Raw genomic sequence first — 25,698 nt, forward strand, 5'->3', positions numbered from 1 at the left:
TGAAGGTATATAGCAAGGGAGAGGAAGGGTGGTAGCTCAGTGGTAGAGCATCTGCCTTGCATGCATAAGGTCCCAGGTTCAATCCCTGGTCTCTCCAGGTAGGGCTGGGAGTTCGTCTTGAGGAGCAGCAACGAATGAGATGACTTCAGTTGTCTGGTGGACAGCCTGCCTGAAATAGGGGATCAGTCCTATGCAGGAAAGGCCGGCAGGAATCTGGCATAAGAATTTAAGAAGACAAGGGGAGCCTGCAAGTATGCATTTAGCTGTCCAAAGTGTGTGTGGGCATGTCTGTGTGAAAGGTAATACAAACCGCATAGAGGAGAAGCTAGTAAAATCTCTTTAATTTAGCAGCCACATCTAATTACTCCTGTTTGCGTGAGGAACACTCAGTTCTTAAGGTTTATCTTCTCTCGAGAGGTAATTTTTCACGTTCCATCACATTCTGGTCCGTTTCTTCTTTGTCAAAAGGCTTCTTCACCTGAGTTATTGACAATGAAGGTAAACAGTCCAGGGACTAAACTGAGCTTGCTAAATGAAAGCAAAATGCATTTCCACATTGAGGCAAGCTTTGCAGCTCTCATAATAGTTACCTAAACCTTAGCCTCCAAGACAGATCAGATCCAAGGTCCAGTAAGCAAATTTTGCAAGACTTTCAGTCTGATCTATCTAGACTCAGGGCCAATCTACACATTATAATGCCTATGCTCTGGCTGTTGCTTGCATTCAACAGCACCTTTGAGGCGAAATAACATGGGGGGGCGGTTTCAGTAGGAAACTCGTCTGGTCTGGATTAGGAGCATATTCTGGATTAGGTTCCTCTAGCTGTTTTTCTTTGAAATAGTAGCAGATGGTTTGACCGCATTTTTATATGAAAAAAGTGTGACTAACATAACATGTAGTTTGGTCCTTGGGACTGACAAAGTGTCCGAATTAGCTCATTTGCCAGCAACCAAAACTGGAGATGCCCAGAAGAAAATTTGTCACTAGGAAAGTTTTGGAAAGTAAATGTTTCCGTCTACAGTTAAAATTTTAAAACACGGCTGTTTGGCACATCTTACATGTTTTCACTTTTAGCACACATTATAGGTACATGGTCCACAAGAATGTAAAAATTAAAATACCTAGAGATGGGGGGAGAAATTTGTTTATTTTGTGTTTTAATGAGAACTTTCCAAATTTGCATTTCCCGAAGCGATGTGTAAACAGAGGTCTCGTTTGAAATTTCCACTTCTCTGAACTTTGCAGTACAGTTCTCCAACCAAAGACTATGTACAAAAACATGCATGTTAGTGAAAAATGCAATACAAAAAGGCATTCTATTACATATGCATATATACATATACATATGTATGAGAAATGTGCGTGGAAATTCAGGAATTTTCATGCAGACGTAAGAACATAAGGGCCTGCTGGATCAGGCCAAAGGTCCTTCTACTCCATCATCCTGTACTCACAATGGCCAACCAGATGTCCCAAAGGGAAGCCGACAAACAGCGGCGGCTGGTGACTCCATGCCAGCGGAATCCACTCTGGTTTTAATCCGAACTTTCAAGGAGCTGCCCACGGTGCTGAACCTACTTTGGGAATTGGTTTCAGCTCCTTGGATAGCTCCTAGAAAGTTCAGACTAAAACCCGGAGGGGAATTCCACTGCCCTGCTGACATGGAACCACCAGCCATCACTGCCCACAAGCAGCATCTGAGTTCGGTAGCTCTTTCCCCACCTGCAATTCCCATCAACTGGTATTCAGAAAAATACTGCCTCTGTGGAGGCAGAACATAGGCATCATGGCTAGTAGCCGAAGATACCCACATCCTCCATGGATTTGTCTAATCCGCTTTTGAAGCCATCCAGGTTGGTGGCCACTACCTCCTGTTTGACGGATTCTTCCTTCTCTAATAATGGGCAACACACAATGGCGATGGGGAGTGACAAAGATCTGGGAGAGAATCCCAAGGCTGCAATCTTATATATATGCTTACCTGGCGAATAAACCCCAAAGAGCACAATGGAACTTAACACCAGTGGAGAGAAGACACAAGGACAAAGCTCTAGAAAGTGTGGCGGCTAGTGGCTCCATGTCAGTAGGGCAGTGGAATCCACTCCAGCTTTTAGTCTGAACTTTCAAAGAACTTCCAAGTTGCTGAAACCTTGGACAGCTCCTTGAAAGTTCGGACTAAAACCTGGAGCGGATTCCACTGCCCTACTGACATGGAGCCATCAGCCGCCACTGTCTGTAAAAGTCTACACATTAATAGGGTTCATTTCCATGAAAATAGCAATGATCCACACAAGACCTAAAATCCCTATTTCTTTTAACCAAATCTTGATTCACTACTGTCACTATTATTTGCAGATGTGAGGAATCTTTTTTAAAATCTAGACCAGGCGGTTCAAACTGAACTCCTTCGCCGCTCACGTATCGATATGCAACTACATTGGTCTCATGGAGGGTTCCAAACATACCCGGAAGTTATCGGTCCTTTGTAACGTTTATTTTGGTCCGTCTCTATGGTTGTGGCTGGCGTGACACGACCCCGGGGGCGGGGTTGTTTCGTGACTACACGCTCAAGACTACAAATCCCCTAAGCCTTTTCGCGCGCCCTTTGCGTGAGGCGCGCTGAGAAAGGAAGGGCGGGAGTAAGCTATCAACTTCCTGGCGTCTGCGTCGCTGTTTCCGGAAGTGGCGTCGCGTCGCTCGCCAAGGCCTTGCGTGTACGGCGAAGGAAGGAGCCTCTATCTCCCCGTTGCCAGGGGCGACGGGGGATTTCTGGGTCCAGGGAGAGATGGAGGAGCCGGCTCCCGTGGCAGGCTCCGTCGCCTCGGCCCGGGCGCTGGTGCCTGTCCAGGCCGAGGCACGCGCCGTGGCTGTGGCGAAGGAGGCGGCCCAGGAAGCCCCCAAGAGCCGTAAGAGGGTCCTGGACGAGGACAGCTACATCCAGGTGAGCGAACACGGGAGGGTCCGGCGGGGGACCTGGCTTGTTGTGGGTGAGTAGAGAGAGCTGGTGTGGTGTAGTGGTTAGAGTGGCGGACTATACCCGGTTCAGAGCTAGGGTTGCCAGGTCGGAACCATCCAAAAATCTGAGAAAACGGGGGCGGGCCCTAGTAATGTCACGGGGTGGGCCCTAGTGACATCATGGGGCGGGCCCTGGTGATGTCATGGGGCGGGCTCTAGTGACATCACGGGGTGGGCCCTAGTGATGTCATGGGTGGGCCCTAATTATGCCATTAAGCATGATACATTAAGTATCAACCACAGTTGCTTGGAGCATACAATTAAAAAAAAAATTCTCTGATTGGAAATTAAAATAGAAATCTTACCTAAAAGAGGGTGTTCCCAAGTCCAGCTGAAGTGACAAGGTCATTCCTTCTCACAAGCTTAGGGAGCATGGATGCAAAATGGAAATGGACTGCCTTCGTCGGTCCCGAATAGGGTTTTCATGGTAAGTGGTATTCAGAGGTGGTTTACTATTGCCTTCCTCTGAGGCTGAGAGGCAGTGACTGGTCCAAGGTCACCCAGTCAGCTTCATGGCTGTCTGAGGATTCAAACCCTGGTCTGCCAAGCCATAGTTCAACACTTTCAGGGAACATTTAATCTAGCTTACTTGCTTCTGGCAAGAAGGGTTTACGTGCCCTCAGGCCAGGCCATTATAGGAAGAAAGGAGCTTAGTGTTGCAGAGATGTTAGATGGGAGCACAGATGGATGCTGTAGTTTGTCATGGGTGGCGGGAACTCTAACTGCGAGGGGGAAACTACACTTCCAAGGATTCTTTGGGGGAAGTCATGCACTTTAAATGTGAGTTGGATGTGCATTATTTCTTGTTGTGAGCTGCTTTAGTTTCCTCTAGAAGCTAACAAGTAGGGCCCCAATACCAAAACAAAAAAATAAAAATTAACACATGGAAGGAATACACCAGGCATAGGGAACCATAGGACTTCCAGTTATGCCTCTGGTCCTGGGGAGTTGCAATTCAGAGCCATCCAGAAGGCCTAAAAAAACAAAACAAGCAAAGCCCCCCCCTTTTTAAAAAAAATTGAAATAAAAGAACATAAGGTTGCCAGTGGTAAACTTACCAGAGCCAAACCCACAACATTTTAAAGGAATTTATACACCTACACACCTGATCATGTGTAAACAATTAAATAGCTGAAGTTAGTTCAAAGCTTGTAACTAAGTTACAATCCAATACACACTTACCTGGGAGTAAGTACCATTGAACCCAATGGAGCTTAGTTCTGAGTAGACATGTATTGGTTTGTAGTAAGAAGTGGGGGATGATTATATTGGATGGCAGTGGTGAAAACAACCCTTAATCCTCTGCTGAATTTTCCTCTGAGTAGCTGCTTTTTGTGTTTATTTATTTAAGGCATTTATACCCCACCCTTTAGCCAAAAGGGCTGGGAGACTGTTACTTGCATCTGCTGTATAATGGCCAAGGGTGTTGCTAGCAGCAGTGCAGTGGCAAATTCAGGAGTGCAGGGTCCCTTCATGAAAGTCACAGCCACACCCCTCCCACCTTTCCCTCTTCTGCTGTTGGGTTGAGAATGAGATCCTTGCTAATGCATTCTTCCACAACAGAGGTCCCTAGGAGCCTATAGGCATGAAAGGGGAGTTTATTAGCTACTGAGAAGAGTCTGCTCAGTGACTTACCTCCTTTTACTCTGATTTGCTCCAATCAGCAGGAAAGGACAAGGATGCATGTTAGAAGACTCTTCTAAGTGGCTAACACACTCCCCAGTCATGTTGATTGGCTCATAGAATGCTGGAAACACAGGGATTCTGCTGAGACCCTGCTCCCAAAAAAGTAAGGCATCTAAGACTCCCCGAGACCCTGGACGACTACACCCTTGTTGCTAAGTTCTTGAAAAACTCCGGGCAACAATCTGCATAAATGTATACAGTGCTTCTGGGCAAATTAAAATAGTGTGTGTACACACAATATATTTAAAGCATGTTTCTCCTTCCCCAAAGAATCCTGGGAACTGTTATTTGTTAAGGGTGCTTGAAATTTTAGCTGTGAGGGGTAAACTACATTTCCACAATTCTTTGTGGGAAGCCACACACTTTAAATGTACGGTGTGTATGCAGCCTGGGATCTCACTGGCACTGTAGTTTGCTGCCCTATGAGCAAAATAAAAATAAACATGTGTTTTTAAAAAGTGGGGAGTAGCAGATCTGGGTCTAGCAGAAAAGACCCAGGGCTCAACCTCCCCTGATAATGCCCCTAGCGATTGCAGATTATTATAAATAATAATTAATGCAGTTTATAGCAAGCAAAAAAGACGGGTCTCTGCCCTGAGATGTTTAGAACAGAAAAATAAGATGAAGTCTTTCTTCTGGTTGACCCAATTCATTTTAGAGGAAAAGACTCTAAAGCCCATCCCAAGCCTAGTTACTCCAAAGCAATCCTCACAAAATTCAGTGGGCTTTCTCCCACCCAAGCGTGTTTAGGATTGCAGTCTTCATCCTGGAGGAAGAACATGCTTTCTTGGAAGTAACTATCATAGGAGGTTCCCAAAGGGGGCACAAGGCTGCAGCAAGTTTTTCTGAGTAAATGAACACTTACAGAGAAAGAAAGAAAGAAAGAAAGAAAGAAAGAAAGAAAGAAAGAAAGAAAGAAAGAAAGGGTGGAGAGCAATTTCTGGTTTCACCAGCCCATGTATCTCCACCCCGAGCAGAGAGTGAGTCTGCTACAGGCTGCTGGTGCTTGGGAGAAAAAGGCTCCCAAGCATGCAAGAGAAGAGGTGAGGGAGCCCTGGGATCAGTGAGGGAAAGAAGCGGAAGGGGGGATAGAGAAGGGGGAGGGAGAGAAATACCAATGTTTCTCACGCAAAATAAAAATAAATAAATAAACAGACAAAGAAATCAAAGGGGGAGGGGAGAAAGGGGAGGGAAGTCAAGGACAGGGAGAGAGGATGCCTCTAAATGCGGGGGGGGGGAAGGTGGGACGCTATCCTGGGTGAGCTGGAGCTGGAAAAGAGGCAGCGCCCGATGTGTCATCCTCTTATTGCCTGCACTTGGAATGCCACTGCTCCCCGGCCACAGCTGCTCATCAGCTCTAGAGCAGCTAGAACTCCCTAAAACCCTCAAAGCCGGGGCATTTGCCGGCCAGCCAACTCACCTCCTACTTGCTCCAATTTGCTCCACGCCACGGAAGAAGCCTGGGTTCGGCTCTCATTGGGCCTCAGGGGCAGCGAATGAGAATGAGAGGTGGTGCTTGGGAAGGCAAATGGAGTCCTTCCCCTGAGGTGTGCACGTCTGCATGCAAAGGAGAGAGAGAGAGAGAGAGAGAGAGGAGGCAAAGCAGATAGAAGAAGCAAGGGGAAAATTGGCGTCTGCATGACTGGCTCCTCGCTCCTGGGAGTCCACAATAGCCGGAGATTAAACAACATGGGGGCAATTCTGGCCGGAGGTGAGAAAAGCAGGGGCGGGGCCGGAGTCTCCGGCTGTTTGCCGGAGACCTGGCATCGCTATTCAGAGCTGTCCTCCTCAGCCACAAAACTCGCTGGATGACGTCGCTGTGTGTGGCTCCTCCCCTCAGCCGACCCTACCTCTCAGGGTTGTTGTTATTTTATTTGTTACATTTACAGATCCCGCCCTGTTAACTCAGCCTCCTAGGCTTTTTTTTTTTTTTTTGCAACAAGATTACAGTGAGGGAGTAAGGAGAAGAAGAAGAAACAAGAAAGTCTTTGGGCCAGCCACTGGATATTTCTCAGTACAGCCTACCTTGCAGGGTGGTTGTCATGTTGTTTATTCCATTTATATACCACCCGTTACATAAGAGCATAAGAAGAGCCCTTTGGACCAGGCTATTGGCCCATCTAGTCTAGCATTTTCACAGTGGCCAACCAGGTGCCCACAAGCAGGACCGGAGTGCAAGAGCATGCTTCCCTCCTGCAGTTTCCAGAAATTGGTTTTCAGAAGCATGCTGCCTCTGTGGTGCCAGACCACAGCCATCGTGGCTAGTAGCCGTTGATAGCCTTATCCTCCATGAATTTGTTTAATCTTCTATTAAAGCCATCCAAATTGGTGGCCATCACTGCCTCTTATGGGAGCATACTCCATAGTTTAACTATGTGCTGTGTGAAGGAGTTGTTTCTTTTGCCTGGCCTGAATGTTCCACCATTCAGCTTCATTGGATGTCCAGTGTTACGGGAGAGCAAGGAAAACCTTCTCTCTATCCACTTTCTCCATGCCATGCATAAGTTTATATACTTCCGTGTTGCCTCTGACTCGCCTTTTCTCAGCTCAGTCTCCTGGGCTTCTTGCAACAAAATTATGGCATGGGGATACAGTTGGGTGTGTGTGTGTGAGGCAAAGAATCCAGGCAAGCCACCCTGAGTTGGGAGGTGCTGGAAGGAGGGTAGGATGTTAACACCATGAAAATAAAGAAATACATTGAAGTGGGGAATAGAAAGGTGGTGGTGTGGAGCGGCTAGACTGCCAGGCTTTGAAGTGGAATGCCCCCAACTTGAACCTTTGGATATTTGTTTGTTATAGGGACTTTGTATCCTGCATTTGTTTATTTAGAAGATTTATAAACTGCTTAATCAGAGAGCTCTCTAAGCAGTGTATAAATAACATTGTAAATAAAAACACACCTAAAATCTACAAAACAATTTAAAAACAGACATGCCTGAAATCAGAGGTTGCCAGTGTGGTGCCCTCTAGATGCTGCTGGACTACAGCTGCCTTAATCCCTGACTGTTGGACATGCTGGGCCTGATGGAAGGTGGAGTCCAACAATATCTAGATGGCAGTGCATTAGCTACCCCTGCCTTAAGTCATCAATGTTGAAATGCAGATAAATTGGTAAAGCTTTCAAAATCAGTACAGGAAACTTAATTTTCTGCAAGGGAGGCGAGGGTAGAAGGTAGATCAGGAGTCATCAAAGTCTTACTCGGAGTAAACTCATTGGAATTGATGAACCTAAGTTAGTTATGTGTGTTAATTTCAGTGGGTCTGCTTTGAGTAAGACTAGCATTGAATACCACCCTAGATGATCTGCAGTAGATTGGCAAGCGTTTCTGACTCCCAATTGTTTTAACAGCAGCAACAGCAAAATGGCTTTTCCCACCTAAGTCAGACAGCTGAAAGGAAGAAAGCTAACTGTGTGAAAGGACTGTGAGCTTCATTCAGTTACAATGTTGGGGGAAAAAATTCTAGGCTCGGAGTTTGCTGAAAGGCACAGTTCCTTTAATTCTACCTTCATGTCTTTTGGACCTGGCTCTGATTGGTAGATCTTGGGGTTCTAGTAAAAAATCAAAGTGGATCTGACAAGTCCGAAGTCTGCCCACCCCTGCTCTGCTCTGAGGAGCTCAAGCCTGTATACATTCTTCTTTTCTACCCCACCTTTTATCCTCACAACAACCTTGCAAAGTAGGCTAGGCAGAAAGTTCATTTGAGTAGCCTAGTGTAACCTTCATAGCTGAACGGGGATTTGAACTTGGATTTCTTGACATGAACTCAACTAAATTGTTTTTAAGGATATATTTTAAATTTTTTGTAACCCGACGTGGGACCTCAGGGTGAAGGGCTGGTAATGAATTTAATTAATAAATAAACAGTGGGCTAAATCAAGCTGCTTTCTCCCTGTACTAGTCCTTTCTTCATCTGCACTGTGAGAGCGATCAGACTGACTGAGGTTGTAAGGCTGTAGTCGGAATGGCTATGTTTTCCCTTCACTGTTGGAGACAGAATGATGGAGGCCAGTTGCCCTCTGGGCTAAAAGCATTTGGGCAAAACTTTTTCCTTGGGTACAAACAAGGCATTTCTTGGATACCTTGTAAGATGTAAAGCTTCATCATGGCGATGCATATAGCACATGGGTTGAAGACTTAACAGGCCTTGGGTTAACAAGCTGCTGCACTTAAGTCATTTTATCAGGATCCTGCAATGCAAACCACAATTATATACTGCTTTAAATCTTTATCTCTCTGCACCCCCCCTTCCTCCCCTCCCAAAAAAAATTGTATGAGAAACATTATTGTAAATTTGGTGTATTACAGAGTCTGGAGAAAATCATCCAAAGGGATTTTTTCCCTGATGTTGAGAAGCTACGTGCTCAGAAGGACTATCTAGATGCTGAAGAAAGTGGTGACCTGGAGAAAATGAGACAAATAGCCATAAAATTTGGCTCATCCTTGGGGAGATCTTCCAAGGACACCCCTGCACCGTGTAAGAATTTCTTTGGGCACTTGAACTCTTTTGTGTTGATGTTTATCGTAGAATTCTGAACATGTTGTTTTGCCATTTGGTGAGTGTGGTTTTTTTTTTTATGATTTTCAGAGAATGCCTGATAGAGCATTTTTATACACAGCGCCAAATCTTGTGTGTAATGCTGTTCCTTAGGAGGAACAATTCCCACTGGAAACGTTCTCATTTTGGAATCATCTTTGTTACATTTCCATCTCTTTGGTGGCATGGAAAGCTTATGCCAATAGCAGACATTCCCCCCCCCCAATGGTTTACTTTTAGGAGGGAGAGACTGTTAGCTCAGTGACAGAGCATATCCTTTGTGTATAGAACAGGACCGGGGAATCTGTGGCCTTTTAGATGTTGCTGGACTCCCAACTCCCATCACCCCTGGCCTTTAGCCATGTTGGCTGGAGCTGAAGGCCACGGATTCTCCAGCCCTAATATAAAAGGTCCCTGGTCAGGCCTATGTTTTTTGTTCTTATGGAAGAAGTTAGCTTTTGAAGTGGCAGCAGACTTTTTTTGTTTTGCGTTTCATTATTTTTCTTTCTCAGGCGCTTAAAGCAGCGTATCTGGTCTCCCCCTTCTATGATCGCAGCAACCCTGTAGTTGCCTGGCTAGAGGATGCATAGCCCAAGTGTGCTTCATGGCCCAGCTGAGATTTGAACCTGAGCCTAGTGCTACACTACCCAGCAATGATTTCCTGAAACTTATAAATCACCTTCCCCCCCCTCTTTTGAATAGATGTTACTCCTGCCACTTTTGAAACACCTGAGGTTCGTCCTGGTGACTCCTCCATGTTGAATAAACCCAAGCTCCCAGTGAAAACTCCGGAGGAAGGTAAGCAATTCTAATTTTGTTTGTGTGGGTGCCATTTGGGTTCAGCGTCAGAAGAATATGGAGTGATTCTTTCCAGTATCTCTACAGTTCATGGATAAGAAGAGGACATGGTTTACATGCCGAAAGATCCCAAGTTTATTCACGTTCCAATCTAAACTCGCAACCACGAGGGCTTACTATTTAAAAAAAAATCACTTTTTAAAAAGGAGTTGCCAGAATTGTGTCAAGCCCACAGCTACATCCCAGTGCCTCAGTGAAGGCCAGTCCTGGGGAAACTTCCCTCTAGTAACAACTGCTGTCACCTCATGTCATAGCTTCTGGTACCCTCATCACTGCCTTGTTTAAAGGCATGGGGAAGTCCACTCTTTGAAGAATGAAGTCAGGACTGAGAAGTCTGTCTGTGTTTGCCTCCCTGTTTCCTGCAGGTGAACCGGAAGAAGAAGAGAGCAAAGATGCTCTGCCCAGCCTGGACAGCTTCTTGGCAAAACACACCAGTGAGGATAACGCTTCATTTGAGCAGATCATGGATGTTGCCGAAGAGAAAGAGAGAGCCAGGCATTCGTGGCTCTACGAAGCAGAAGACGAATTTGCCCAGGTGGGGGAAGGAGTTTCATGTTTCTAAAAAAATTTAATGGCTTGATGTAGAAAGCTTGCCTTTTGTTGGCCAGAGGGGACCAACATGGCCCTCTCTTAAGCCAGAGGGGTTTTAGATTGTGATCCCATCTATAAGGAGTGGTGGCCTGAAGCTTTTGCGGCAATCTCACTGAAGCTAAGTATGTCTGGTGGTGGGGGACTGCCTGGAACCTGTAGAGCAGGCGTGGGGGCCTCTGGCCCTACAGAGGTTGCTTAACTACCACTCCCATCATCCCTGGCCATTGGTCATGCTTGTTGGGGCTGATGGGAGTTGTAGTTCAACATCTGGAGGGCCAAAAGTTCCCCACACCTGTTGTAGATGAACCGGTGTATACCCCACGTACATTGTCTTAAGTTCTTTTGAAGGAAGTTGGGATAGAAGCCTCTTTTGGCTTTAAGCAGTATCTAAACTAGTAAATAATAATAGAAATGTAATTAATACATAATTGGGGATGTGCATTCTCTGCACCAAAATAATGTAAAATAATTCTGTACTCCCCAAGAAAATTGCAGGCCCATTTATTTTGCACCATTTAACCTTCTGTACTCCCGCTTGTGCCCCTGCTCATTGAAGATCTTTTAAAATTCTCTTTCAGCGGCACCAGGAGCAGCTGATGCTTCCGTCAGCAGAAGAGCAGCAGGCCCTGGCTAACGGGAAAGCTGGGGTGGAGACGTGGGAATATAAAGCTAAGAATTCCCTCATGTATTATCCACCAGGTGAGGCAGGTGATGTCACATTTGTCTCCAGCAAATGGAGACATCCAAATGGACTGATCGCTGTAAGAACACAGGGTTGGGTTCCCTAGAGCTCTTGCCCTGTACATCTTATCTTGCAGTACCTTTTCAATATTAATTTTGTGTGTGTGCGTAACTGGTACTAGCCGCCCATTTGGGTAACCCTGTGCTTGGCAGCTACTTTTCATACTTTCTCCTACCCAGACGCAGGAAGAATGTTTGTGGCCAAAGAAAGAGATTTATTTATAACATTTGCAATCCCACCCTTTATTTTAAGATGATTTCAGAGTGGGTACAATTAAATTAAGATACACAATTAAAACCAATCTAATAAAACATACACCGTTTTAACCTACTACCCTTCATCATCCACTCTGCCATCTTGGCTATTGCTGCTTTGGAAGCCACTCTTGGCTGAAACATGGGGTATAGATTAAATAACTTGGGGGCCCTGGCCCCGCTTTAAATGCAGAGAGGGCAGATGCGCAAAGAATGAACTTGAATATCCCTATCAGGTCTTAGCTGGCATGTCTCAGGTCCTTCCTATTCTGTGTGTAAATTTCTGACCTTTCTTGTCTTTGCTTGGGGATGCTCCTTTTTTGTGTAAAAACTGAACAATGTAATGGATAATGCGAGGAAAACATAATGAAAGGTCCTTTTTTTCAGGCTTCCCAGAGGTATCTGGTTGGCCTCTGTGAGAACAGGATGCTAGGCTTCATGGGCCATTGGCCTGATCCAGCAAGGCTCTGCTTCCATTCTTATGAGTTATGGCACATTCCTCCCTGATTTCTATAAAATGAGGACCAATAGGGAGAGCCTTACATCTAATATTTTATTTATTGTGCAGACTTTTCAGTAGTCGCTTCCTCTTTCCATCTCCGGCAACTTTGTCTAGCAAGCCACGATTGCTACCAAACCTGAAGCCCTGGTTTGTTGTTGGCTTGCTGATTGCGGCTTATCAGGGAGCAGCAAACCCTGATCCCTTGCTTGGACCACAACATGAAGCCAAGGCTTCTTGGTTTCTTTATCCTCCTCACACCAAGGGAGGAGCAAAATGGGAGTGATGAGGTTGCACGTACAAGCCCACTGCTTGTACCTGATAAACCACAATGAGCCAGAAAGGCTGGCTGAATTATGAGTGAAATGCAGCCAGTGAAAGCATAAGAAGAGGCCTGCTGCGTCAGGCTGAAGTTCTCCCTAGTCAAGTGTCTTATTACACACGCTGACCAATGAGATGCTTTTGTGGAGCCTTCAGCCAGGATCCTGTATTGGGGGGTTATGCTGCCTTTAACCCCAAGGTTCCATATAGATATCATGGATAGTAGCTGTAGATAGATCTGCTCTCTACACTTCTCTAACCCCCTGTTCAAGCCATCTTAAGTCAGTGGCCCTTGTCAGACCTTGTGGCAGCGAATTCCATAGGTTAATAATGCGCTATGTGAAGAAGTTCTTTTTCCTGTGTTGGTCCTGAATCTCCTACCAATCAGTTCCAGTCAGTTCTAATATTACAGGAAGAATCTTTGGATCCACTTTGTCCACACCATGGTGTAAGAACTGAAGGAGGATGAAACTGGAATTGTGGGAAGGCGTATGTTCCTTTCTTCATTTTCAGTGTTCATTTATCGTTTTCTGAGCTAATAAAGGGGTATGTTGTCCTTTTTAAATCTGAAAATGGCAGGACTTGTGCTGACCAGTCTGATAGCCAGCCTCGGCCTCATGCCAAAATCTTGCTTTTTCCAGGTGTTCCCGATGAGGAGAATGTGTTTAAAAAGCCACGGGAAGTTGTCCACAGAAACACCCGTTTCCTGAAGGATCCATTCAGCCAAGCCTTGAGCAAATCCCAGCTCCAGCAAGCGGCAGCCCTCAATGCTCAGGTTGGAGAGTCGAGTTAACTTTTTCCACATCCTTTTTATTGGTTTTAAAATAGGGGGGTGCTCCCAGATTCCCCAAGCTTACAAACTGATAAAAAGAAGCTGTACATTTTCTCCCGATGCACGCGGGCGTGAGAGAAGAAAATCAAACCGTACTAGCTTGAAAGCAAAGCCTCTTAAAAATTATTCTGTCAATTAAACGCAACATATATAGGAAAGAGAAGCCTGTGCGGTCAGTTCCAGTGGAGAGAGTCTGCTGCAGAAGATTTCACTCCGCTTCGTTGTTAGTGACTGCATTTGCACCAAACCATGGTGAATGAGCAGGAGGGAGCCGCAGCGAGCCCCTGATGCAAATGCCCCCCTCCTTCTGCAGCTGGGAGGACAACTTCGGAAACTTTTACTTCTCCCCTCTTTTAATCATGCCTTTCCATGTCATCCAGACTGGGGATCGTGCTCAGTTTCAAACAAGCCAACTTAACACTGAATTACTCTTAAACCACAGCCCCTCGTCTGGGTGACAAAATAAGCTAGTTTATAGCAAGGTCAGACTGTTCTCTCAGCCATCCAGCGGCAGGAGAGGGGCAGCGCTAAATCGTGATTTTAGCATGACATGCAAATATGGCCAATGAACACTTCCAATTAGGTGTTTGGCCAAACATAAAACAATCAAACAGACGTTTCAGTTTACGAACTAGACCAAAACAAACCCCACCCACCCCAGCAGATTTTTTTTAAAAAACTTGATGTGTGGTCTGCCTTAGAGCAATTTAAGCAAGTTGAGTGAAAGCCCATTTACTTCTAGACATTCTCTGCTCAGTTCTGAACTCACTGAGTTGCAAGTTCCACATCTCTCTAGCGGGGATTAATAATGGTCTGCCTCTGAGAGGTACAGGGAACAGTAAAAAAAATAAAAAATAGAAGGACCACTTCCTGTCATATGAATCCTCCCAATCTCTAAGATCTGGTTTCAGCTTCCTGGTTTTGGAGATAAGTGAGTTGTGATGATGGAGAGGGGGCTTCCAGTTGTTGCACACTGTATGCCAAAATATCATCAGGCAGGTACAACTCTAGGAAGCTGTCTTCTGTCAGGTCAGACCAATGGTCTTTCTAGCCCATGATTGTCTGCTCTGATTGTAGCAGCTCTTCATGGTGTCTGGCAGAGAAGAGTGTCTCATCACTTACTTACTGATCTTTCTACCTGGAGATGCTGGGGACTGAACCTCGGGCCGCCCGTTTGCAAAGTCTATGTTCTACTAATGAGCTAATGCCCCCTCACTGAAACCCATGGAAACATAGGACAGGACAGACGGTTTGTCCATCTAGCCTGGTATTGCCTTCTCTGACTGGCAGCAGCTCTTCAGAGTCTCAGGCAGAGAGGCCGTTCTCACCACTTTCTACTTCAGGGCTGGGGAACCTTTGGCCCTTCAGATATTCATGAACTCCACTAGCTCCAGCCAGCCCCACCATTGGACAGGAGATGTAGTCCAGCAACGTCTGTTTGCCACCCTTGTTCTACCTGATCCTTGTAAATGGGAGATGTTGGAAACGGAACTTGAAACCTTCTGCATGCAAATCTCTATCACTAACATTTGGTGCCCCCTGTGCGGTCCCTAAGATTCATGAAGCACCAACTTATTAGATGGCAGGTTATTTTTTTAATTCTTCCAGGGTTTTCGTGGGTGATCTATATTTCTGCAGCAGCTCTTCTCTGATTGGAGTGGATTATGTAGAATTGTAGAGTTGGAAGTGGTCTAGAAGGCCATCGAGTCCAACCCCTCTGCTGCCTCTATTGATTTTCATTGTTTTTAACAGTGGGCTTTTAAAAGTGCAAGCCCCTTCAGATAGGGAGGTATAAATATTTAAAAAGTTTTTAAAAAGTGGTTATAAAATGCTAACTGCTGTAAGTTGCCTAGAGACCATTGGGTACGAGGCTACCAACAAATGAAGTAAATAAATAATAACCTTTTAAAGTGCTGTGTAAGTGATGGTTACTAAATGCCATTTTCTCTTTCTGAAATCTAGTACAAGCAGGGTAAAGTAGGCCCTGATGGGAAGGAACTTATCCCCCAGGAATCTCCAAAGGTTAACGGATACGGATTCGTGGCCACGCCTTCCCCTGCTCCTGGTAAGAGGAAAAAACAAGCAAAAAACACTGAGCATTGTTTTGTAAACTAGCAACAAGGCAGAAATGATCTTTTGTTAGCAAATGTGGCTAAATGCTTAGCCCCTAGTGCGCAAACAAGGTGAGAAAAATTCTTCATTGGGAAATTACATTTACAGATATAGGAGTTAATTCTTCAGGTCTAGGGAAAGAAAACATAGCTATGGCTCCCAACAGAATGAAGCAGAGGGATGACTTATGGAGTAAATATTTACCTAGTGATTCAAGTCATGCTGTAGTAATACTGAGGACATAGTCGAGAGAAATCGCACACATTCAACCACACAACTGAACTGATGATGTAATGAGTGTTGAAGAGGCTTTGCCATAAGCGTTTTTGGGGCCTTAAGCACCTGGGACACTGCAGCCTTACTAGAATTACTGGCGTGGGGGCAGAGGGTGCCTAACTCCTTAAATCTTTGTTACTGACCTGCTTACCTACTTTTTTCAGAAGGCTACGTGGGGAGCTGTGATTTGGCTCACATTTTGAGGGCAGGGAAGTAGGATTCATGGATTTCATTTAGGGCCTCCCTCCCTTCGCACCACAACCACAGTTCAAGCACTGACTGGCGAAACTTAAGCAAAGAGCCTGCTGTTTGTCCATCCTGTCAGACTAACTTGTGAAACTACCTTCCTAGGTGTGAACGACTCCCCTCTCATGACATGGGGTGAGATAGAAAGCACCCCTTTGCGGTTAGAAGGCTCAGACACACCGTATGTGGACAGGACCCCTGGCCCGGCCTTCAAGGTATTTACTCGAAGCATGAAACTGGGACTCTCAACATCGTGTGTCGTGTAAACTCTACAGAATCCAGATGTGCACAAGTGTGGTTGTAACTCTCTAGCTTTTGACTGGGCAAAAATAGGTTTAAATAGCACGCCATGTTTGGCAAGTTGCTGCCCTAGAATCTGAAACGCTTGCTGTGTTAGCCCACTCTGGGGTGGATCAAAGCCCAGACGTGAATTGCTGTCTCTCTGCACCCCAGGTGTGCTGGTCGCTGGGGGGAGGGGGGCGGCACAGGGAACAAAGTGTGCCTGTTACCTGCAGCTATCACTTCATGCAGGCAGTTAGCTCTGTTCTAACCATGGGACTCTTTTTTGTATGATGTAAATAGGGAATCTTTTTGCCGCCTTTTCAGTCCCATCATCCATTGCGGAGCCATTTGGGCCCCAAAGGCTTAGAGCTCTTCTGTCTTTGCTGCGATAAGTGGGACAAAGGCGGAGAGGAAAAGTGTGTCGTCAAACAGTCAAAGGCCCCGTGTGCGCTATACATTTAAAGCAGTATCATACCATTTTAGCAGGCTTGGCTTCCCCCAGAGAATCTTGAAAACTGCAGTTTTGTTACAGAGTGCTGAGCGTTGTTAGGAGACCCCTATTCCCCTCACAGAGTGACACTCTAGCCAATGTGGTGCCCCCCAGATGTTGCTGGAGCCGAACTCCCATCAGAGCAGGGGCAGGGAACCTTTTTTTATCCCAAGGGCTGCATTCCCTTCTGGACAGCCTTCCAAGGGCCACATGGCAGTCATGGGTGGGCCAGAGGCAAAAGTGGGCGGGGAGCAACAATAGACATAAATTGTACTTTTGTATAGAAGGCTAGTTTCTACACAACCCTTTCTCCATCCTCCATCCAGACAAGAGACATTATCAGAGTTCAAGGACACATTCCACTCGGGCAAAAACTCTCAGGGTGTGAAAAGGGCCCCCAGGGGTGCAGCCTGGGGAGAGTTCCGAGGGCAAGACAGAGTGGGCTGCATTCGGCCCCCAGGCCTGAGGTTGCCCACCCTTGTTGTAGAGCTTCAGTGTTGTCCTGGTAGTGCCTAATGCCGGGATGAGGTTTGGAATCCAGCATGTTCCATAGCTGCCCCTCCTCTGGTTTAATTGTGTTCCTGGCAAAAGCGTCAGGGAGAAGTGCAACTGTGGCTGGGCAGATGTGGCACTGGTAACCGCCTTGGCTGCTTTTCCCCAGATCCTGGAGCCTGGCCGCAGGGAGAGGCTCGGGCTGAAGATGGCCAACGAGGCGGCCGCTAAAAACCGTGCCAAGAAGCAGGAAGCTTTAAGAAGAGTCACGGAGAACCTCGCCAGGTGAGCCATCTCTAACTTCAGGGGGCTTTTCCCCTGGAATTAAATTGCAGCGCGCTAGAGGGAGGAAAAACACAGTGTGGGAGAACGGGAAGACTTTTGCCATTTTTGGAGAGCTGGGGCGGCTGCCCTGGGTTTGGGCAATAGACATTGGATGTCTTGGTGCTGTTTCTCTCTTCTTCTGGCTGGCTGTGGAAGGAGATGAACTTCCTGCACCTTTAGGAGCGAACCAGGCTACGTCTTGAAGGTAAAGGGTGTAATCAGGGGTACATGTTCTGTGCTCAGAATGCTAGGGTTTTTTTGCACCGAACAGGCACATAAGCATATGAAGCATCCTTACATTGAGTCAGACCATTGGGCTGTCTAGTCCAGTAGCATCTGCTCTTAAACTGGTGGCCACACCCTGGCTTTTAAGCAGAGGACTTTCTCAGCCCCGCTCCCTGAGCTCGAAGGATGCTGGAGATCAAACTGGGACCTTCTGCACATAAAGCATTTGCTCTTCCCACTGAACTATGATTCATAATTGCAGATGCAGCTCCAGTGCAGCAGGCTCAGCAATAGTCTGTTTTTTTTTTCTATTTCAAGCCACGCTTTCATCACGTATCCTGGGGGAGACTTGTTCTCTGTTGTTCCAGGGGACATGACTCGAAGCTGGATTTTTGTAATGCATTCGTATGTGGGGCTGCCCTTGTGGTTGGACCGGAAGCTGCAGCTGGTGAAAATTGCAGTGGCACAACTGCTCACTGGGGCAGGGTATCACCAACATGTTACCCTGCTGCTGAAAAAATTGCCCTGGCTGCCCATTACCTACTGGGTTCAAGGTTCTGGTTTTCGGACCTATGCAGCTTGGGACCAAGATACCTGAAAGATCGTCTTACCCCTTATATTCCCAGTCGATCATTGAGCTCTGCAGTTGAGGGCCTCCTGCAGATACCGTCTTATCTGGAGGTCCGTTCTGCCAACATAGGAAGTGGGCCTTTAGTCTTGAGGCACTGAGACTTTGGAATTCCCTCCCCTTAAATAACTCTGTTAGCTTTTTGGTGCCTCCTGAAAACCTTCCTCTTTCAACAAATCTGTTAAGTAGAGACCTTATCCCAGTCTGCGTCTGTGTTGGAATTGCTTCCTAAGGATGGTTTTAAAGCTTTTTGAAAGAGATGTTTTTAAAGATGTTTTAATGTTTTTAAAGTCTTTTTTTTAAAATGGTTTAGAGTGCTTTTAGTGTTTTTGTTTGCTACTCTGGGCTCCTGCTGGGAGGAAGGGCAGAATATAAATTTAATTAATAACAACAGCAATGACTAGATAGAACCAGTGGGTGGAAATTGCAGGGAAGCATATTTCGGCTAAATATGAAGATAAGCATAAGAGAGTATGAGCAGTTAATCCAGCCACCTGGTGTCACCATGATGTTGGATGACCCAACTTCAGAGGAAAGAATCGGGATCTCACTCCAAGATCTGTGGGCTGAAAGTCATTCAGTGAGCCACAATTCTCCCAATTCTGCCAGGACTCTTAGGTCTTACGGTCAGTAGGACTGTTAGGGAAGGGTGAGCAGGTGAATTTGCTGACATCTCCTAGCTCTGCTCCTTACTTGGAGATATAGGGCCAGATGTTGTACCTGCATCCTGCACTGTAGAGCTTTCATAGAACAAGAGATTGGACACAATTACCTCTATGCACATGTAGCATAGATATGACTAGAAATTACGTACAGTGAGACTTGGGCTTTGGTCTTCAGACTGTGAGGATAGGAAGTGATTTATTAGTTCTAAAATTTCTACTCCGCTCCTAGCCAGTAAAACAGTCTCCCATTAGGATTTGCAGAAGTGAAATATAATAATTATCAATAAAATGAAGTTTGATTCGCTTGTACACCTGTCCTGGTACATATGCTATATTCCTGCATTCATTTCCATCCTTTTTTAGGTGGAAGGATAACGGAAACTGGGTGAATCATGAACGTTCAGGTCTCACCTTCCATCCTGTGTAGGGACACTGTGGTTCTGAGCCAAACCTGACCTCTGTGTTTAGGCTGTTACCGAGACCTTCAGCCCTAGAAATGGCCCTTCAAGTTAGGCCCCATCTGCACTATCCATATTTAGTGCTGTTGTACCACTTTAAGCAGTCATGGCTTCCCCCAGAGAATCCTGGGGACTAGTTTGTGAAGTATGCCAGGAGTTGTTAGGAGACCCCTATTCCCCTCCCAGAGGCACAATTTTCTGAGCAGTTTAACAATCAATCCCCCTTCCCAGGGAATTTGAGGAATTAGAGCTCTGTGGTAGGCATCTCCTAACAACTTTCAGCACCTTAACCAGCTACGTTTCCCCCCAGGATTCTTTGGGGACTGCCATGACAGCGCTTTGTATATTATATAGTGCAGATGGGCTCCTATCTAGTCTCGCGCCTCTAGCAAACCAATGCCGTCGTCTCTCATCTGAAATTCTTTTTTAAAAATGCCTGTCTTTTCTAGCCTTACCCCGAAAGGACTAAACCCAGCGATGTCTCCAGCCATGCAGCGCTTAGTAAACAGGACTGCCAGCAAATTCACAGACAAAGCCCTCCGAGCCAGCTACACCCCATCCCCTGCACACCTGGGCACACCTGGCTACAAGACTCCGGCAGGGGGGGTGAATACACCCACCGTCACCCCAACCTCCAGGACACCAGTGGCCCAGGACCCTACCTCGATCACGGACAATCTGCTGCAGCTCCCTAAAAGACGCAAAGCGTCGGATTTTTTCTGAAGACTGTTCTCTCTTTTGCCTACAGGCCGTTGATGGTGAAATATGTGCAGTATTGACAAGGAGGGCTGCCTGGATTTTAGGATTGTTTCTACCCTGTAATCCCGCATTGCTCCAGCACTTAGCAGGCAGCAAGAGTGGAATAAGCCTTTTTGCTGAGCAAAAAATGTCCTGCTGTAATCTTCCGTGCCAGTTGAGCCTGGGACCCAAGGACAAAATAGCATATGCGGCATGAGCCCTTGTAATGTATTTGGGATGGTTCTACAAAGGGGACTGCTGGTTGTGTTTGGGTGTCCCTCATTCTCTCTGTACAGGAGTGTTTTTTTATTTATTGAACACCGAAAGCCTTTCAATAAAGGCGTGGCGCACATTTGAATTGGTGGGTATGCTAATCTAGTCATTGCTGAAGGAGAAATTCTGATGAATAAATGAGAACTAGTTTCCCGCTTTATATTCATCAATGGAATGACTTTCAGGTTGCTTCTCAGTTACATTTTATTAATGGCACATGGGCAATGCACATCTCTGCATGGGAAGGTCAGATGTTTGCCCTCGCATGCCTATGAGAAGCCTGGCTAGGTTATGGGATGCTCATAAGAACATAAGAAGAGCCTGCTGGAACAGGCCAGTGGCCCATCTAGTCCAGCATCCTGTTCTCACAGTGGCCAACCAGGTGCCTGGGGGAAGCCCGCAAGCAGGACCCGAGTGCAGGAACACTCTCCCCTCCTGAGGCTTCCGGCAACTGGTTTTCAGAAGCATGCTGCCTCTGACTAGGGTGGCAGAGCACAGCCATCACGGCTAGTAGCCATTGATAGCCCTGTCCTCCATGAATTTGTCTAATCTTCTTTTAAAGCCATCCAAGCTGGTGGCCATTACTGCATCTTGTGGGAGCAAATTCCATAGTTTAACTATGCGCTGAGTAAGGAAGTACTTCCTTTTGTCTGTCCTGAATTTTCCAACATTCAGCTTCTTTGAATGTCCACAAGTTCTAGTATTATGAGAGAGGGAGAAAAACTTTTCTCTATCCACTTTCTGAATCCCATGCATAATTTTATACACTTCTATCATGTATCCTTTGACCTGCCTTTTCTCTAAACTAAAAAGCCCTAAATGCTGCAACCTTTCCTTGTAAGGGAGTCGCTCCATCCCCTTGATCCTTCTGGTTGCCCTCTTCTGAACCTTTTCCAACTCTATAATATCCTTTTTGAGATGAGGCGACCAGAACTGTACACAGTATTCCAAATGTGGCTGCACCATAGATTTATACAACGGCTCAGGTGTGATATCCTGGAAACTGAGCAGGGTTGGCTTTACTAAAAAATATTGCAAAACCAAAACAGCCGTGACTTTCTTGGTTTATGACCAGATGTTGCCAAACTACAAATCCACCCCAGCAAGCATGGCCAATGGCCTGGTATGATGGGAGTTGTAACTGAGCAACATCAGAGGGTCAAAGGTTCCCCACACCTGCTGTGAGCCAATAAGATAACAATGTGTTCATGATTGCCGGTGTGCTGAGATAGGTGGTGTTTAGAATTCACCGCACGTGCATATCACTTGCCTATATCCAAAGGTATAATGTGACCCCATGATCTTATAAAGCATGGGTTATTAACTCAGGATAGCAGCACTCAATTTTGCCTTCATCCTAGCTTTGATTCTTGTAAAATAAAAACAGGCAAAAGGATTAGTTACACATCATGTATTGTCATGATAAACAGAATAAAGACAGTAAGGCAAAGGTATCTCTGATCTGTCACTTAAATCGGCTTTGTTTTTGTAGGCAGTATAGGAAGAGGGGAGAACTGAGAATGTTTATAACATTTCCAGGCCTGGTCTCCTTAAAGCATGATGATTCTTAATGGCCAACCTAGCAAATGACACATTTGGGAGGTCCATCAGGGGAACTAAAGGTAAAGGTGTCCCCGCACTTGTAGTGCGAGTCGTTTCCGACTCTTAGGGTGACGTCTTGTGACGTTTACTAGGTAGACCGTATGTATGGGGTGGGATTGCCAGTTCCTTCCCTGGCCTTTCTTTACCCCCCAGCATATGCCGGGTACTCATTTTACCGACCACGGATGGATGGAAGGCTGAGTGGACCTCGACCCCTTTTACCGGAGATTCGACTTCCTCCTTCTGTTGGAATTCAACTCTAACTCTATCAGCCTGAGCAAGCATGTTGTAGTTCAGCAACATCTGGAGGGCCAAAGGTTCCCCACACCTACTTTAAACCAAGAAGTCTATGGCAGAGATGTGGGAACCTGTGGCCCTCCAGAGGTTGTTAGACTCCCATCATCCCAGGCTGTTGGCAGCGCTGGTTGAAGCTAATGGGAGTTGTGATCCAGCTATGTCTGGAGGACCACAGGTTCCCAAGCCCTAGTTGATGGGCTTATTCTCAGTGGAGAAATACCTGGGAAAAATGGCTGTGGGCAATGCAAAAGATCTGAGCAGGTCAGGATTCGTTGAGATACTGTTCCTGCATTACTACTGTACATACTTTTTGCATTTGTTTCTTCATGTAGACCTCAGTGGGGCAAGGATGGTAAGTTTGAATAGGCAAAGCATTGCCAAATCAACCTTCCTGGCTATTACTGGGGGTCAGTAAAAAAAACCCCCAAACCTAAGTTGTCTCTGCACTTGGAAAAATGACAGATGCAACTAAGCAACCTTGGCAAATTTGCCAGTCCAGCAGCAAATGTTTTCTAAGAAACAGCGATGGGAAATGGCTGGAGGTTCTGCCATGTGAGTGCATCTTGTTTGAAAAGGCAAAAATGCAATCCCATCACCATTCCAAAACATGAGATAAAACTGTGTGATGTGGAGTGGCTCTGACTCTAACTGGCAAGTCTCCATGGCTTTCTTTTTCCATTCCATGTAAGGCTCTGTTGGGGCATCTCTTCATCTGGCTGCTGTGGACCAGAGCAACCTTACTGGATTGAATTCCTCTCCATCACAAAGCTTTAGAGCAGGGATTGGGAACATGTGGGCTTCCAGATGTTGTTGGGCTCCAACTCCCGTCGGCCCCAGCCAGCAAGGACATAGGGATGAGGTAGTCCAACAGCACAGATTGCTTGCCCCTGCTGTACAACATCCTTTGGGACAGGGACACCTTAATTAGCTTGGATTGGGGAGCTGAAACTGTAACACAGTAAGCCCCAAATTTCCTACATCAAAATAACCCAGGGTTGCAGAACCATTTGCCCTCCAGATGTTGCTGAACTACAACTCCCATCAGCCCGGACAAGCATAGCCAATGGCCAAGGATGATGGGAGCTGTAGTTCAACGACATCTGGAGGACCAAAAATTCTCCACACCTGAAACAAGCAAATCAAACTGGGGCAGCTTAGCAAGCAATGATTATCCCAGTTTAGAGATGGGAATAGAGAGGCCTCTGACTGGTTTAAGGCTTTCCAACAGGAGTCATATTAAGAAAGCTGACCCCTCTTAAAATGTGGGGTTCCCCATTGACATCTATCTTTTCTTTAAAAAAATATATAGATTGTACTGTTTTCTGTTTGGCCAGGGTTGAGTCAAAAAAGGGCTTCTGTTGGTACACAAACTAAGGTGAAACGGATTCTGGGAAAGGCTTTGAGGTTCTCTTAGCTCTCTGAGAATGCAAGCGCATCATTTTCAAAGGCACCTGAGGGAATTCCAAGGTGCTTTGAAAACACTGCCCTTTTCAGAAGTATGGGTCTTTGGGGTTCACAGGCAGCTGACAATTACAGTAAAATATTTATCAATGTAGAAAAGTATTTAATAGCATTGCTTTCTTCTATATATAAAAGTGCTTATAAAGAAGTTTCTTTTCATTTTAGTCTCTTTTTCTAATCGCTTCCTCCATTAATCTCTTATGTTCCCCACCACCACCACCAAAACCACCTTGTCCATTTGACTGGATGTTCGGGGTACCTATTGTCTACTCCCAGAGTTGATGAGCATCCATCCGCTGGTTCCCGGGGGTGTTAGATGTCTGTGTCCTGAAACTGGGCCAGCATCTCTTCCATGTTGTCTTGCTGTTCCTTCTCAAACTGTTCCTCTACTTCTTCTACTGCTTCCAGGCGGGCTGGTGTGACCAATTTGGACTCGGATTTATTGCTGGCTTCCATTTCTGTTTTGTGGTCTGACTTCTGCTCACCCACAGTCCGGGAGCACTCTCCGTTTTTTGCAACAGAAGTTGTCGAAACAGCCCTGGCTCTAAGAGGCTGCATCCAGACGTGGCTCAAGACCTCTTCGATGCGAAGCCGACGGTTAACATCGGGCTGGAGCATGCGATAAACCAGATCTTTGCATTCCACCGTCAGGTTTTTGGACTTGGGGAAATGCACTCTGTGTTCCTTTTGTAGCCGCAGCATTTTCCGAATGTTTGAGTCGTCGTAAGGCATGGAGCCACAGACCATGATGTACAGAATGATGCCAAGGCTCCACATGTCGTAAACCTTGGGCTCGTAGGGGATGCCTTGTAGCACTTCCGGGGCGGCATAAGCTGCAGAGCCACAGAAGGTTTTGCTGTGGACAATTTTGCCTTCTTCATCGCGAGTCAAGCGTTTGGAGAAGCCAAAGTCCGAAAGCTTGATGTGATAATCCTTATCCAGAAGCAGGTTTTCACATTTCAAGTCCCGGTGGACAATGTCGGCATCATGGCAGTACTTAATGGCAGCGCATAATTGACGGAACATCTTCCGTGCGATGTCTTCAGGCATCGCCCCTTTGGTCTTGATGAATTCCAGTAGATCCCCTTGGGCACCCAGCTCCATCACAATGTAAACCTTGCCATCTGACGTTTCAAAGATTTCATAGGTTTTGATGATGGATCGGTGATTCACTTTGGCTAAGATGTCTATTTCTCTTGGAAGAAACCTCTCCAGGAAATCTGGAGGAGCTTTTCTTCGGTCTATGATTTTTACCGCAACATCAAATCTCAATCGTTCAGAGAAGGCAGATTTCACCTTTGCGTAAGACCCTTCTCCTAAATTTGCCCCCATGGCATAGCCTCTTTTTTTAAGGACGGCGGCATCGTCCATGATGCTATAGGCAGCAGTAAAGATAAGTTCGGTCACATGGTTGACATATGCTTCCAGCCACTTAGTGTGTATTCCATGCTGGGTCATCAGGGGATTGCCTGGTTCTTGGAAGCTGGATGACATGGAACTCTGAGCATTGTTTAATGGGTGATGTCTCCATGTGATGTCACAAAGCGGAGGTAAGAGGAGTAGTTAGTGAATTAATGTGCCTTGTTCATCTCTTGTACAGCAACACCTCAGTTAACAAAGCAGATGAGTTCCTGGACATTACTTCTTTAACAGAAACTTGGTACCAGAGGTAGGAATAACATGGAAAGAACATGGATAGGTTCCTACACCCACTCATAGATAGTGGGGCTAGCTTCAGTAAGGGCTTTCAGGGGTGCCTACCCAGCACCCACCCACTCCCAGTCCTTTCCCCTCC

At 46.1% G+C, this 25,698-nt stretch overlaps 2 protein-coding genes and 1 non-coding gene across 3 annotated transcripts; 2 read left to right on the forward strand and 1 right to left on the reverse strand.

Annotated features, from left to right (window-relative positions):
• Positions 1–17: 17 nt before the first annotated feature.
• Positions 18–97, forward strand: TRNAA-UGC (transfer RNA alanine (anticodon UGC)). Its single transcript has one exon. It is a non-coding gene; the product is annotated as a tRNA-Ala (tRNA).
• Positions 98–2,595: 2,498 nt separating this feature from the next.
• On the forward strand, positions 2,596–20,628 carry ESS2 (ess-2 splicing factor homolog). Its single transcript, XM_061602805.1, has 10 exons — positions 2,596–2,941; positions 9,009–9,177; positions 9,940–10,035; positions 10,461–10,630; positions 11,265–11,385; positions 13,144–13,277; positions 15,297–15,399; positions 16,074–16,183; positions 17,402–17,517; positions 19,982–20,628. The coding sequence occupies exons 1-10, from the start codon at positions 2,786–2,788 to the stop codon at positions 20,253–20,255; spliced, it is 1,449 nt and encodes a 482-aa protein (XP_061458789.1). The 5' UTR covers positions 2,596–2,785; the 3' UTR covers positions 20,256–20,628.
• A 3,587-nt stretch (positions 20,629–24,215) lies between these two features.
• LOC133373279 (testis-specific serine/threonine-protein kinase 1-like) lies at positions 24,216–25,274 on the reverse strand. The gene has a single exon (XM_061602806.1). The coding sequence runs from the start codon at positions 25,272–25,274 to the stop codon at positions 24,216–24,218; it is 1,059 nt and encodes a 352-aa protein (XP_061458790.1).
• Between the last annotated feature and the right edge of the window lie 424 nt (positions 25,275–25,698).

The sequence above is a fragment of the Rhineura floridana genome, chromosome 19, assembly GCF_030035675.1.
Source record: "Rhineura floridana isolate rRhiFlo1 chromosome 19, rRhiFlo1.hap2, whole genome shotgun sequence".
In the NCBI taxonomy this organism is placed as follows: domain Eukaryota; kingdom Metazoa; phylum Chordata; class Lepidosauria; order Squamata; family Rhineuridae; genus Rhineura; species Rhineura floridana.

Coding starts and splice junctions, on each gene's coding strand:
- LOC133373279 (XM_061602806.1), bottom strand. CDS start 25,274: ATGGACGATGCCGCCGTCCTTAAAAAAAGAGGCTATGCCATGGGGGCA.
- ESS2 (XM_061602805.1), top strand. CDS start 2,786: ATGGAGGAGCCGGCTCCCGTGGCAGGCTCCGTCGCCTCGGCCCGGGCG. Junction 13,278..15,296: donor CGGCAGCCCTCAATGCTCAG/GTTGGAGAGTCG, acceptor TCTGAAATCTAG/TACAAGCAGGGTAAAGTAGG. Junction 17,518..19,981: donor GTCACGGAGAACCTCGCCAG/GTGAGCCATCTC, acceptor TGTCTTTTCTAG/CCTTACCCCGAAAGGACTAA.